General features: G+C 39.8%; 1 protein-coding gene across 3 annotated transcripts in view; it reads left to right on the top strand.

The window, feature by feature from the left end:
- Positions 1 to 16,212, top strand: part of rgs3a (regulator of G protein signaling 3a) — a 158,880-nt gene that overhangs the window by 68,100 nt on the left and 74,568 nt on the right. For all 3 annotated transcript variants that reach the window (XM_053485628.1, XM_053485626.1, XM_053485629.1), the window contains one exon: positions 6,306 to 6,437. In XM_053485628.1, the coding sequence (XP_053341603.1) occupies positions 6,306 to 6,437 (132 nt within the window). The remainder of the gene's footprint in view (positions 1 to 6,305; positions 6,438 to 16,212) is intronic.

Genomic DNA, 16,212 nt, shown 5'->3' with positions numbered 1-16,212 from the left:
GTTATTTATGTACAGTACGCAATTCAGTATCGCTAATATGTTGGCACATACTTTTGTATTGCATTAAAAGCAACGGTTTTAACAAAACCTTAAATTATATATTAGAAAAACCTCACAAAAATAGTACAGTATGCACTGTATAAAACAGCTTCCTACACACAGTGTGTGTCTTTCATGTCTTTTGCACACAAATCGATCATGCATGTTTTACGTTTTTGTAACATTATTTCTATGCACTATATACTGTAGTATCCCACATTGGCTGATTAAATATATAACATGGTGTTTAAACAACACCCAAATTCCATAATGTCCTATTTCACAGTAGGTATTGCGGACGTTAAGCGACTCATACAGTATCCATCATCATTACTGCAGGAGTGTAAAGATTTTTCTTGGTTTCAACATTCTCCAAAAACCTTTTGAACACATTTAAACCACTCTCAGCAGACTCTGTGTTGCACGGGAAGTATGTTTGCTTCACTGATCACATGACAGAAAGAAGCCGATGCGATTGGATCATGCTCAAAACAAAACTAAAGATTTAAAGCTTCTAAGACAAATGTTTTCTTATAGACAGTCTTCTGCGTTAGAGAAAAATAGTATGCGAAAAAAAGTAAAAGGTCCAAGGGAAAACAAATAAAAAAGGAAATAAAAAAGAGATGCCAGGTGAGGGACTGTACTGTATATAGCTGCTATCATGTGAGATATGACAGTAACTTATGTATTTCATTGATGTTTCACAACATTAGCCATAACATAACCATAAAAATGGCATGTCGTTATTTTCTAGATAGGAAAAGAAAATTCAATGATTGGAAAATTGAAAGAGACTGGAAGGAAATATTATTGTTTTCTTTATCAATGTTGCCTTAGAAACAAACTTGCAAATGCAGAAAATGCATAAAGGATAAAAGTTCCACTCTCTGAGACACACACACACACACACGGTTTACTGTTCCGACTCCAGAAACAGATTTCAGACTCCCATATTAAGTTAAAATGACGAATCGGCTGGAACGACCGATATTGATTTCGGGTCCTGCCGCTAAGACAACTGCATTTCATCATCCGTCTAGAGATACTCGTCTAATAAACGACCTCGGTCCCTTACTTGTTTGGCGTTTTCGCTCTGTTCCTTGATAACTCTTGGCGTTTTGTCGTCAGTAGCTAGACAGCACAAATAACTCATGGCGTAGACGGTGCTCAGGACGTCGGAAATCATGATGAGATAAAAAAAAAAAGATTGATTGTGGATTGATTTGTTTTCAGCGAACCGGAGTTAGGGCTTCATTACACGGTGTAATAGTCTGGTCTCATGGCGCCCTTGTGTTTTTATGGGCAGATAATTAGTTTTGATTTTATTTTAGCATTTGATGGCATGGTTGCATCACTTTACGAGATCAAAGAGAGCTATCTATAGTAATAGATATTTAATGTGTTATTCAGTTTCCCAGCTGGTGCGTGACACTTAGCAGCGTAGCACCGATCTTAATGGTTCCCTGCGCCTTACAGTAGCGTGCGTTATTCTGGTCATGCTAGCTACTCATGCACTTCTGCCTGTCTACAATTTTTTCCCCCCCAGCGGGATTACCAGCTATTTTAAATTACTTTTTTTCGCTTAGTCACAATATTGATTGTTTTGCAGCTCCTTGTGAGCATTCCCGTTTCATATATAATCAATGTAGACCGCAGTGCTTTGTTCTTAATAGTGTTCTTGTTGATTTCACCTTCGAGCCCTTTTGCCTTCAAGTGCGCTCTGTAAAGCCTTGCAATTACAGAACGCCTGCAGAAGGGGAATGATTATGCCACGAGAGGCGCCTGTAAACATTTTCGGTGTTGGTTTAGCTTTTAATCACATTCTTTTAATCACACACACACTTTTAATCGCTTTTTAATTATCATTACGTTTAAATTACTTGTAATTTTTGTCATTTTTTTCCCCTAAACTTTTTGGCCTTCTTTCTAACTAGCTTATACAGTTGTTCAATATGACCTCAGTCGATTATACTCGACTATAATAAAATTTATTTTGCATTAAAGAATTAAAAAAATTCTAAGTGAAACCACATCTTTCTAAGGGCCGTTGCTTCCATGGTATCATTTAAGGTCGGAGTGAGAGATTCATGGCCGAAGCAACGATACTAAGAACTAGGCTAGCTGACTAATATACACATAAAAAAAATTACGTCCTCTGTCATTTGTCAGGAGCCATTTTTATTGTTATGTTTTCGTTAAACCATGGACATTCTCTCTGCTTCATCGCACAAAGCCGATCTGTTATTCCTTTAGTTGCACGAGATGTCTTATGTTTTAGGCTTTAGCTTTGATTCCTTGTGACCTTGGCACGCAGTATTTTACTAAGTCCAGCTGTGGCTATAACTGGACTTTATTGTCACATTGCACGGTCACCCTCTAATTCTTAAGTCATGTGTGGAGCATTCTTGTTGTCCAAGGGCCACTCTCAGAGGATAAGAAAAACAGCCTCGATGTATAAATACACTGAGCCGTTGGCGTAACATTGCTTGCTCCTCGGATAGAAACAGGAAAGTGGCTCTGAAATGAAATGTTTGGAGTTTGAAAGCTTGAAATGTTCCATGTATACACATGTAGCTAAGAGGCCTTTTTTCAGAAAGGTTCAAGGCTGTTTTTCAGAGTTTGTGTAATAGATTTTAAATGTTGTACATTAAAACAGGTCAGTTTTAATTTGATAGATATTTGAACATTATACTGTATATTGTACATATGTCAAAATAATTTTAAATAGGAATGACCTCATCTGAGCTCAGAATGTAAACAGAAATGGGAAAATCAGGTGCTGGAAGCTTAGAAGAAGCATGTCCTAGGGGTCCAGCACTGCTACATCACAGCTCTAGCTTCTGGACTCTGATCAAGCTTGAGGTATTCTCGGTCAAGGTTCTGTATGTTCTTGCTGTGTCTGGGCTTTCTCCTTATTTTCCATTTCCGTCCAATGGTGAAGATGAACGACTGATGATATTTTACTACTAACCTATGTTCTATGGGCCCCTGAAAAATGGAAGCATGCGCTGTTCATGCCAGGAGTGGAGAGATTTGCTCCCGGTGGACGATGGTTAAGGATGAAAAGACAGCATGACTTAAATAAACAGATTAGATTCCCATTAGGTTCCCTGTTGAAATATGGGAAAACCTCGAGAGGATGGCTTGTGGAAATGAGGTTCCTCCACTGTTCCTGGCTTTATTTTTCTGTGACAGGGTAATGTGCCAGGGTTAAATGTATCAGCCATTACATTTTTAACATTAATATTAAAACCATCTAAGGTCCTCTGGTGCCACTGGGGCAGGCCTGGCCCCTCAGGGCATGGCTCCACAGTGTCTAGGGCCTGGATGTTAGCAGCAGATCCTTTGGGTGCTGTGAGTTTTGGAGTGCAAAATCAGTGGATTTGACTTGTTTGTCCGCTGCAGTCCAAGTGTGCTCAATCGGATTGAGATGTGGGAAGGCCAGGTCTTTGCCCGCTTGGCCCTGTACGTGGTCGGCTATGGTGCAGTAGGTGTTTTGGTGCCTTTGACTATTTTTCAGTGATTTGTGTTGCATGGGCTTTTCTGTGGGATCAGACTGGACTCCCCAAAGGCATCAGTGCCCATGATCCTGTCACCGGTTTACTGGTGGTCATACTGTAAGTAGTCATAATGTTGATGATATAATAATAGCAGATCATTGTAGATGCTGCTTCTCTGCATCAAGAGGAGTTGGTTGGTTCAAGCACCTGAGCAGGAGAACCCCAAGTTGCTAGAGCTTAATTGGTGATATCCATGAATTAAGACTCCTGGTTCCACCCAGGATCCAATGGAGAGATTATATCTCACAGTCAGCTTTGAATCTGCTGGGAATCCCCAGGAGGAACAGAAATCCCTGATTGGGGATGGAGTAGCCAGGACTGCAGTTTTCATCATCTTGCCATCATGACCCCCAGCAAGGATCATATTTCAGGTTAATATTATAGACTAAGTAGTTTTCGCTAGGGTTGGCATGTTAAATGATGCATTTGTATATAATACAGTAAAGTTCTACTGTATCTTCTGTAAATTTTAAATCATGAATTAATTACATTAATAACGATTATGCTTTGGTTAGAGAAAATTCTACAAAACAAACTATATGAGATGATCGTTAATAATATAAGGTAATGTTTCATAGACCTAAAGTAATTCCTGCTGAATAAACTCTCCAGTGTTTCTGTATATGTCGATTAATCTGCATTCATTTCTTAGTTTCATTTTGGCAAAATCAATTCAGTCAATGCAATCTGTCTTATCATTGGCTACTGGCTAAATAATAATAATAACAATAGAAATAAAAACAAACTCAGCAAATAATTTCCTTCCAAGAAATTCGTTAGCGCTATCGATTTGTGAAATCTCATCACCTTGTTGGATTTCGCATGTTATGCAGTTAACCAAGCGTGAAAAACTGGCAGTGCAAGGTCAGCATTGATCAATACAGGATCAAATTCTATTGAGTCAGTTAATGGATTTAAATCGCATGATTATGTAGCTGAGTATCATGTGACCTCCAGAGTGCTTTTTTTAAATTTACAAAATAACCAATCTTTTAAGTCAACCACATTGTCTCCAGAGTTGCCATTGCTGCTGCTGAGGATCGCCCGCCGTCCCATGCCACCAAACAGTGATTGTCCTCTTTGGCCTTCAACGTGGACTTGCTGCCAGAGAACCAGTGATCGCTGCCTCCACTTCATGCCCACACTACGTCTCTACAGAGTGTCAGAGTCAAACTCTTAGATTACCGGACCGAATCATCGACGTTTCCGTTCCTTTACGTACCAATTTGTATTTCACCGCGGCTCTTCCTCAGCGCTGCATCGCTACACCGTGGCTAATGAGGTCAGAGCGCGTCTGAGATACGGCCAGCCGCGATTTTAAAACCGTAGTGATTCAGAGTGAAAATAATTAAAGTGAGAACTGGGCATATTTTCATTTCTCTCTCTCTCTCTCTCTCTCTCTCTCTCTTATCCTCAATGTCATTTACTTTTTTTCATCTCTTTTTTTCCTTTTTTTTCAGCCTGCTATAATAAACGATGTTAGATTTGTATTGTCACGTCTTGGGTGATAATAATGTAATAAAAGAAAAAGGAAATTGGATGTCTTTTTTCCTCCCTGGCTCATCTTTCATTTCTCTCTCTCCTTCATTTTCCAATTCTCTTTAACTTTTCTTCATTCTCACATTCTCACACGCTCATGCTTGGTGTCTCCCTTCATTCCACTCTTTCTGATTTCTTTTTCCTTGATTCCATCATTCCCTCTCTCCCTCCACTCCTCCTCTCCATGATGATCCCCTCTCTTTGTTTACTCACAATTTTTCCCTCTGACCCCTTCATCACACACCCTTATATCTCTTTTTCTCTCTTCATTCATCCTCTCATCTGTCTCTCTTCTTATCCTTTCACTTTTCCATCACTTTCTTCACTCTTACTCTCTCTGCATCTGTCTTATTTACCCCTCATCCTTCCATCCTCTATGCGTCTCTTTTCCTTCTCGTTCTCTATCCATCACTTTCACTTGATACCGTCTCCCTTTCATTTCTTTCTCTCCTCACCTCTTTCATCATTCTCTCTGAATTCTCTCTCTCTTTATGTTTCCACTGTTATTCTCTTACATCTCTCTCTCTCTCTCTCTCTCTCGCTCACCCATGACCTTCAAATGTTTCACCCCTAAATTTCTACCTCTACCTCTCCTCCTCTATCCTTATCTTTTACTTGTGACTTTTATCTCCATATCATTCTCCCTCTTTTCTTATTCACTTCTACCTTTATTTCCCTTTTCTTTCTTTTTCCTTCTATTTTCCCCATCTATGTACTTTTTCTCTTTTCACTTCTTTCGCTCTTGCATTCCAATTTTTCCTCTTTTTCTTCTTTCTCTTTTTCATTCTCTTGTTCCTTCCTTTCATTACATCTGTTTTTCTCACATTCATTGATTTCTCTACCTCGCCATGTTTTCTTGTGACCTTCTGCCTCTCTGTTTTCTTTTAATCTCCATCACCCTCTTTCTGAATTAATCTTTTTTTACCCATGACCTCAATTTCTCTCTCTCTCTCTCTCTCTCTCTCTCTCTCTCTCTCTCTCTCTCTCTCTCTTTCTGTCTCTCCCAAATCCCCTCTAACTCTCATCTCTTATGACTCTCTGTCTTTATCTATTCGTACATCTCTCTTTTTCTCTCTCTCTCTCCTCTTTCCTTCTCTATCTCTCTCTCTTCCACATGTGCTCGGCTTTAATCTCTCTCTCTCTTTCTCTCTCTCTCTCTCTCTGCAGAAGTGTGACTGTCTCCTGAGTTTGGAGGCGTACTCCTTGGAGCAGAAGATGCGAGTGTGTCAGTGTCTGAGCGATAACATTGAAACGCAGCTTCAGCTGGAGTGCAGAGAGACGTTCAGCCCCGCCGATCAGGTACACGCTGCGTCACAAACTGCGTCACACACACACACACACACACTGTCACGCCCATCACTCGCTGTGACACACACACTCCATCACATTCTGCCTCGACACACATTCCATCACACACACCCCATCACATACTCCATCACACACACACACACTTTTTCACACACACTTTTCCATACACTCCGTCATACACACACTCCGTCATACACACACTCCGTCATACACACACTCTGTCACTACACACTTGTCCACACGCACTTTGCCTCACACTCCCTCACACAGCACTTCTACGCAAACCCTACGTCATACACCCAGTGTCACACACACTGTCTCGCACACTCTATCTCATACGTCATTACACACTCTTTTACACACTCCATCATAGAATCCCTCACACACACACACACACACACACACACACACACACACACACACACACACACTCCACCACACACCTTGTCTCACACACTCCATCACATACTTCATCACACACTTTATCATACACTATCTCATACACACACTCCATCACACACACACTCTATCACACACTCCATCACATATACACACACACACACACACACACACACACACACACACTCTATCACACACTCCATCACATATACACACACACACACACACACACACACACTCCATCACATGCTGTCAAGACATTCTTATATCCCATCTCTCTCTCTCTCTCTCTCTCTCTCACACACACACACACACACACACACACACACACACACACACACACACACACAGATCATTATACTCTGGGATAAGAAATACAATAATATATTTAAATTTTATTAATATATAAATATAGTTGTTAATTTTAATAAAAGGTTATTTTATATATTGTATGATACTAATCTAATATTAGAGCTGAATCCTTAAACACGTTTATAATAAAATTTGTTTAAAAATGGTAAAAACATAAAATTATATATTTTTACAGTTGCATAAATGACATGCAACAAGCTAAAAAATTTTTTTTAAAAATGCATATAAAAAATATATATATTTTGGGTATATTTTTAAAACTCTCTTTCCCTCTTTGTGGTATTAAAGGCAAAAGAAGGGAAAACAAACAAACAAACAAACCAACAAACAAACGAAACGCTTACGTATAAGAGCGTCAGTGAAAACTCCAGTGCACGCTGTGTATAAAGCCGTTTCTCATCAGCATGCCGAAAGCTTTCACTCTTCCACACCTGCTCCTAATTATTCCTCACATCCTGCTTTTGGCATGAAAGAGGGATGCGCTGAGCCGTCTGTTTTATCTGAGCTTAAATCGGGAAGCGATTGTTCCTGTTTTTTCTCTCTCTCCTCCTTTCTTCCTGTTTTCGGTTTGTTTGCTTTTTTGTTTGCTGAGTTTCGAGTAGTTCATGTGTGTGTGTGTGTGTGTGTGTATGGTTTTCATTATTATGTTTATTCACATGGCCAGACTGGAAATGATGATAAATTTGCCCCCAGCTAAGCCTTATGGCTCTGGTACACATTATGAGAAAAGGAAGTTTGCTGATTGGTCGTAATGTGTGCCAAGGGTAGAACCATGGAAGACATTCATTAATTTATTTTATTTTTTTATTTTTTTTTTGTTATTTTTTACATTTTCATATTTAAATCAGAAGTGTGTATGGTCTATGCCCATTTTTTGTGTGTGAACTCTGCTGCTATATCCTGGTAACCCCGGTATTTGACCAGCTATACCTCTGACTTTGGGTTAACGGGTCGACGCCCCTATCTTGGCCATCTTTAGCGAGTCAGAATGGGGACCTGGTTATATAAGATAAGGTGATACCTAAGGAACCCACTGAAGCGTACATTAACCACCGGCTCCTTTAATTACATTTTTGTTTGTCGTTTTATTTCGATGCCCAAACACCAAAGTGAGCTCTAATGCGTTCCCTCTGTGGACATTTCAGGAATAGAAAGCCATCCCCATGCCTGGTTACGGTACTGAGAAAAAGTCTCGAGTCCCCTTCACCTCTTCTCACTAAATTTAATTACATTAAAAGTCAAAAGTTGTGACACGTCGCGTTGTTCCTCCTTCACTCCGTCCATCAGGGAAAAGTGAAATCTATAATCGGCTAATCAGATAATAATAATCATCCGCATCATGTTCTGGCATTTCTGCTGTATAATAACACAAACTCCATCCGAACAAAACCGTTCCCGTCTCATGTAGTGTGTGTGTGTGTGTGTGTGTGTGTGTGTGTGTGTGTGTAGACAAGGAGTGTGAGCTGTACTGTACTGATTTAAAGACATTTATTAATTTGTCCGTGCCCTTCAGCTAATGGACCACTGATTATTCCCAGTGAAGTGTGTGTGTGTGTGTGTGTGTGTGTGTGTGTGTGTGTGTGTGTGTGTGTGTGTGTGTTGAATTGAATGAATAGCGCATCATCACTGGTTCCTACTGGGTTCTCCCACTCTCTCTCTCTCTGTCTCACACACACACACACACACACACACACAAACACACACACACACACACACACACACACACACACACACACACACACACACACAGACAGACAGACACACACACACATCGATTTGTCCTGACCTTTTTATTTTGTTTGGTATGTGTAACACAGCACTACTTTCTTTCTTTCTTTCTTTCTTTCTTTCTTTCTTTCTTTTGTTTTTGCATTTTTTCTTTTTTCTTTATTACATTTTCTTCTTTTCCCAATGTTTATAAAGTTTTCTTACTTCCTCTTCTTGCTCTATCTTTCCTAATACCTATCTAATTTTCTTTCTCTCTGTATATCTTTTTCAAGTTTTTTCTTTCTTTTTTCTTTCTTTCTTTTTTCTTTTTCTTACTTTCTTTCTTTCTATTTACAAATTGTATTTTTTCCTCATGTTTATAGTTTTCTTTCTTTCTTTTTTCTTTCTTTCTTCTTTCTGTCTTTCCTACTTTTTTCTTTTTTTCTTCCTTTTTTCAAATTTTCTTTTTTCCTCATGTTTATAAGGTTTTCTTTCTTTTCTTCTTTTTTAAAAGTTTCTTTTTTTCTCATGTTTATAGTTTTCATTCTTTCTTTACTTCTTTCTTTCTTTCTTTCTTTCTTTCTTTCTTTTTTAAAATATATTTTTTCCTCATGTTTATAAAGTTTTCTTTCTTTCTTTTACTGCTGAATTATTTCTATAATAATATTGTTATTCTGAATAAACCAACCATCAGACAGAACGTGACATTATAGAGAATCGCTCAGGACTGGGGTGTTACACGCAGCGTGATGCTGGTTGTATTCGTTCCTGTACAGTGCAGTGGACTACAGTCTCATGTTTGGTTAGATTATAGCAACCATATGTTAATGTTTGTTGTATCCTGTGTGTGTGTAGGTGTGTGTGTGTGTGTGTGTGTGTGTGTGTGTGTCGTATAACCTCTCTCACTCGTATAACCTGGTGTTTATTAGTGTGTGCATCATGCATGTGCGGGTTCCTGATGATTTAAGCGCTCTGATTCCGCTCATGGGCTCGTCTCGAGTCCCGTGGTGTGACCGGGGGGGTTGGGGGGGGGCGAGGTCGTTGTTTCCCTCACGTCTTCTGTGGTTCCTCAGTGGGAGAGAAGCAGTGTGTCCTCAAGTCACTAATCACCTGACTCATCACCCCGACTCCAACCCTCCCCTCCTCTCCCGAGACCCTGACTCTCTCTCTCTCTCTCTCTCTCTCTCTCTCTCTCTCTCTCTCTTTCTCTCTCTGTGTGTGAGATGATTGGGTTCCCCTGTTTGTACAGACGCAGAATATTAAAGCACACCAGACTCCATTGGTGACTAATGCGAGTATGACGTCAGAGTGACTCAGAGGATCGCTGCAGAATCTCTAATCTTCATCAACTCATAAAACGATCTAATTTATGATTATGGAGTGTTTTCACATAATCCACAGATTCCCCATCAAGTGTCCAGCTGACTCAAATCACAGCACTGTTGAGTTCTCTATTCTGATTTGTTCACTATAACAAGTCATTTTTACAGTACTGTAACAGCTTACACTTAGCCTTAGAAGGTAGATGGAACGATACAGTATGTGGAAGTTCATTCTCTTAAGGTTTGTGGAAGGAGTCTCCAGTGTCAGTGCTCATTTACAGCCAGAGCTGAAGCTTTTAATCCTTATGTTTTAAACATTAGTTATTTATTTATATATTTTTGTGGTATAAGAGGAATAAAGCACTCGCTGTACGGGTAGGAAATAATCCACTCTGGGACGGCAACAGTATCTCTGCGTGATCTTTGATGATTTTCTTGTTTTATCACAACTCCCAGTGCTTTATTCTCTATTCAAGTTAAAGACACAGTTCTTTTTTAGAACAAGGTTAGTAAATATTAGGAATTTATTTATTTACATTTACATAAAAACAAACTAAATTAGTTAATAAACATGAAGCGAAGCGGAAATTATATGAACATTTTGTGAATTTATTAATTGAATCGTCTTTTACACTTTTTAACAGTAACCTAATATTGTCTAGAGCACTGATATAAAAAGGAAAAAAATATTAAACTAGAGTCACCAGCATTAATTCAATTTAAATCAATTTTATTTGTATAGTGCTTTTTACAATTGTCATTGTCGCAAAGCTTTACACAATCAAAAGAATTATTTAAGTTTGTATGAAATGTGAATGTGTATGAATCAAAATGGTCAGATTGTCTCTGATAAACAAGCTGATGGCAACCGTGTCAAGGAAAAACTCCCTGAGAAGGCAATAGGAAGAAACTTTGAGAGGAACCAGACTCAACAGGGAACCCATCCTCATCTGGGTGATAACAGGTAACAGGGACTGATCTGCAGTCATACTGTATTTCAGGAGTGTTAAGGCTTGTGATTAATTTAAGATCCTTAGCAAAAATTAATTTTAATTCCTCAAACTTTCTTAAAAGGAACCAATTATATGAGATTTACATTTTAGTCTGTTTAATGAGGAAAAAACAAATCCCTGTTTTTGTTTATTTTAGTGCAATTTGGCTAAATTAACCAATTAGATTTCCCCCCATAGTGACATCATATAAGAAGATGGGGCAGTGGTCCCCGTGACCCGACTTTGGATAAGCGGTGAAGATGGATGGCTGGATGGGCGGGCAGTGGTCACTCAAACTGTTAAGGCTATAGGTTACTGTTCGGAACGTCGGGGGTTCAAGCCCCAGCATCGCCAGGCTTCCACTGTTGAGTTTAAGACTTTTAACCCTATCATCTCCAGGGAGTGCTATACATGCGACAAATAATCAAATATTAGGATAACCTTGCACTGGCTGGTTGCTCAGCTCTGCTGTGGTTTGGAGGGGTGTGGCTCAGAAGTAGTTTATTTACATAAACACTGAAACAGCATATTCAGAAGAGAAGTGAAGAGATAATATGAGTTTGAGGTCACTGAATTATCTGAGGGGTATTTTAGCTGGAGCATTAATACATTAACAATAGAGCATTATGGGAGATCTGTCAACAGTCAGACCTGTGTTAACTTGTTCAAGAAAGAGTAAAATATGGGACCTTTAATGTGACCCTGGTTCCCATATTTGGTCGGACAGATTCCAGAACCAGAATTCGTAGGTGGACAAATACTGACAGTTTTGAGAACAGTTCGAGATCTAAGGACAATTTTTCTTAGAAATGCTTTTGTTACCACATTACAGAATTTGTCCAATCAGATGCGTCCTGGCTCATATGAAGTTCTAACCATAACAATGCTCAGAGCGAAACTCCTTTTATCGCTTTATATAATCCCCAGCTACACTAATGCACTTATCCCAGTGTATCATAGTGCTTGGACACCATCAAGGTAGCAAGTTTTCTAAGTTCTCCAGATCCATGATCGGACTGCCTGCTTCAACTTTGAGACGCTGGCGTCCCAGGAACTCCTTAAATGTTTGCCCAAACATTTGGAAATGTCTTGGAGCGAGGTCAGGACTGTACGGGGGATGAGGCAATAACTCCCAGCCGAGTTCCTGTAACGTGCGAGTGGTTTTGGTGAATGATTGCGTGTTCAGTTCCCACAGACAGATGTGTCTCTTCTGCAAGTTATTGATAAGTTAAGTCAGTTTTTAAGGACTGGCGTTTCAATCGCTGAAGCTTCACAGGAATAACTGGCACTGGACTTCGAGACACCTTGGCCGGAAAATGTTCACACTATTCGCATTTTTTACTGCGGCTAAGAGTCTCATCAATGTGCTTGAAGTCTCCTGTAGATGTCAATCACTTTTATGCCCTCATTCACCAGAAATGTCTTTAAAAATCCCATCCCTGGTATTCTACCAAAGATAGCCTGTTTTCTCCTTCATATTTGCTCAGTAACTAAACACTTCACCCCCCCATGCTTGTTTTTTGTTTTCGGTTGCTCCTCCATGTGATTGCTCTGAAGATAAAGATTCTCTGACGTCACTTGTGCTTGTGCTTGTCCTACTTTATTTTTTTCCTGCCACTATATTAACAAGTTGTATCATTACCATGTCAAGTATCTTTATTGCAGTTTCCATTTGAAATATCACCCGTGAGCGAGCGGAGCTGAACAGTGTGTACATCTGGCTGAAGTCATCAAGACCAAATGGGCGAGTTAGAAAGGTTACACAATTCCACCTGGACTGAGAGTTGATCCTGACGCTGCAAGAAAGTGACACCCTGATGTCCTTCTCCCGTATTTACTACACACTCGAGTCTAATAACTCTTCAGGAAGGGACTCCTGAGCTTGACAGGATCTCATATAGTGGCCTTGAATATGAAACAGAGAGCACCAAATCAGTGCCGAGTCAAATCCCTGCCTGGCTTTAAACCGGGGTGGTCTTTTGATAAGAGCTGAACTTTATGTTTTATTGCGAGTAATGACTGTCGACTGAAAAAGCCACATGACTCACATGACTCTGCAGCTCTTTCCCAGTAAGGCAAGCAGATAAATATAAACAGGGGTTGAGGCAGAATGAGGACCGGAGGAGAGACAAATGATTCTTGATATTTTTATTACACTTGGTTGCATTTCCACACCGTCTCCGGTATAGTCGGCAGATCCTATCCTGTCCCGCGGAAGCGCAAATTTTTTTTCCTCTACTCGGTGCGGAGAGACGGGCCGAGACCAAACCCCAGACTCATTTACCTGTCCTGAGCTATAAAAAGAAACAGGACTTGACGAAGTCAGAATACAGTTTTGATTTTGAGACGCTGGATGTAAAAGCGTGACAAGAGTCTAAGGTAATATATATATATTGGCTTTATATACAGTTTGTGCTTGGTTTTATATGAATTGATTGAGCTTTATTTGCTAATAGGTGATAATAATAAATGTGTAGTAAATGTGTACTCAATAGAGATATAATATCATGATGATCAGCTGACACCCATATTCATTACATAATGTTTATTACTTCAAAAAAACGTTTTAATACTTAAAACCTGCACAATAAAATAAAAAAACAGCAAACACGAGTACAAAATACGTAGCTAAAACAAAACTGCATTGTTAGTTGATTTATTTGTTGATAAACTTTAATTAACATATAATGCATATGAAGATATTTACAGTGCTGTGAAAAATAGTCTCGACCCACCCCTCAATTTTTTATAGTGTATGTTGCTGGAAATGAGATGATGGTAGATACAATTATTTATTTCCGAATGTGCAAACACGCACTACCTGGCCATACTCTAAAAATGAATTGAGTGTCTTGAAGCTTTAAAGTGGTGTCCAGTTCATGTGTTAAAATGATTCCTCATGCTCCCAGAACCACCGTTTCACAATCTGAGTCCTGGAAGGAAAACTCCATAGCTGTGATAATCTGGTCGCCACATAACGTTGGGTCTGGATCTGAGCATCTGAAGCAACCCCAGATCATAGCACTGCCTCCAGAGGTTCGTACAGTGGACACTCCTGGATGCATCGCTTTATGTGCTTCCCTTCTGCTGACCCTGACACACCCATCACTCTGGAATAGGCTCAATCATGACTGATTAGACCACATGTCTTTTTTCCCTTCCTTCCCATTGATGTACAGTATCTAACAAAGAGAGTTTGTATTGTATAATTCTAAAGTCAGTATTTGGCATGACCACGATTCTTCAGTACAGCCTGAACTCTCTTTCTTGTAAGTTCTTTAAGTAGTTTTCAGGACTAGTTCTCCGTGCTTTATGAAGGACACTACAAAGCTCTTCTTTAGACGTTGACTGTCAAGATGATCCCACTGTTTCAATTATGTTTTAGATCCAGGTTTTGTGGAGGCCAGTCCATGACTGATATCATTCTGTAAGAAAGCTGAAAAACGAATCTGTTCCCAGTTAGACATCTTTCCAGCTGGTATTGCATGGAGGATCAGAATCTGACGGCACTTTTCCTTGTTCATCAATTTTGATGAGATCAATTTCGATTGGCACGCAACCCCAAACCATCACAGAGCCTCCACCATGTTTTATAGATGACCTCCTCCCTACATATTGATGACGATTTGAGCTAAAAATTCCAAAATTAGATTAATCACTCCATAAATCCTGTTGCTAATGATTTTCTGTCTAGATGTTTTTGCAATTTGCAAATCCTATTTCTTAAAGCTGTGACTTTGACATACTGTTCATCAGCTGCAGATAGTTTCCTAGACCTTCAACTTCTTCTTTTGTTCTTCATTTGTCCAATTTCCTGGATACACTGTACACCGTCCACCGCCAGGCTGCGTAACAACTTCAGCAGCGACCTCCTTTCCCCTTTTGTCTGTTAAGTTAGATGGTTTTCTTGATGATTGAATGATTTATAGGTCACTGTGTGGCTTAAGAGACAACAACATTCCTCTGAAAGTGCTCAGGTACAGGGACCGGTCTGTACTATACGGGAAAATACGTACTTCAGGAAGCCTGGAGAACTATTCACAAGAAATCCAGCACCCCCCATGGGCAACGGTAAAGTGTTGGGATCGCAAGTTTGAATCCAGGGATCGCAAGTTTGAATCCCAGGTGATGCTGTCACAAGAGAGAGCTGATTGACCAAGCTCTCTCAGTGGGGAGGGATGAGAGGCACTTAGCACATCGATCATGGCTTTACAACCAACCACAGCTGTCCGTGAGCTCACACAAGCGGAAGGAAGGATAAGCGTTGTCCTCCGAGTGTGTCCCGACACAGTTCAAAAAGATGCGTTCAAAAAGTGCTCAGAGGAAGCACATGATAGTCTTCACCCTTCCTGATAAAAAAAAGTCTCCTTCAAAAAATTAAGTATTCTTTTTGGAAGCCAAATATAAAGAAATGAGGAGGGTCCAGACTTTTTCACAGTGCACATAAAGAAGTTTAACTTAATTAGGTTTAGGAGTCTAAAGAAGAGGACGGACATTAGCATCTGAACTCCTTTTATTTTGTGAAGCTGCTTAGAGACAATGACTATAGTTACAGTAAAAGCGCTATACACTATAAATTGGGCAGTGTTGGCTCAGTCGGTTAATGCTGTGGGTTACTGGGTTACTGATCGGAAGGCCGGGGGTTCGAGCCCCAGCATCGCCAAGTTGCCACTGTTGAGCTCTTGAGCGAGGCCCTTAACCCTATCTGCTCCAGGGGCGCTGCAAGCTGGCCGACCCTGCACTCTGACCCCAGTTTCCTAATTGGGATATGCGAAAAATAAGCAATTTCCCTCTGGGATGAATAAAGGTCTAAAAAAAAAAAAAAAAAAAATGTAATTAAAAGAGACTTTCTGACCAATCAGATTGAGGAGTTCTTGAGAAACATCCTGCATACTCTAGTGGATTCTCACGGTAGAATACTTGACGTGAGTATATATTTCCCTTAAGTTAAAAATACACCTCTGACCTGTTTGC

This window comes from Clarias gariepinus, chromosome 24, assembly GCF_024256425.1.
Source record: "Clarias gariepinus isolate MV-2021 ecotype Netherlands chromosome 24, CGAR_prim_01v2, whole genome shotgun sequence".
Classification (NCBI taxonomy): Eukaryota; Metazoa; Chordata; class Actinopteri; order Siluriformes; family Clariidae; genus Clarias; species Clarias gariepinus.
This window is presented reverse-complemented; position numbering and strand designations above follow the sequence as displayed.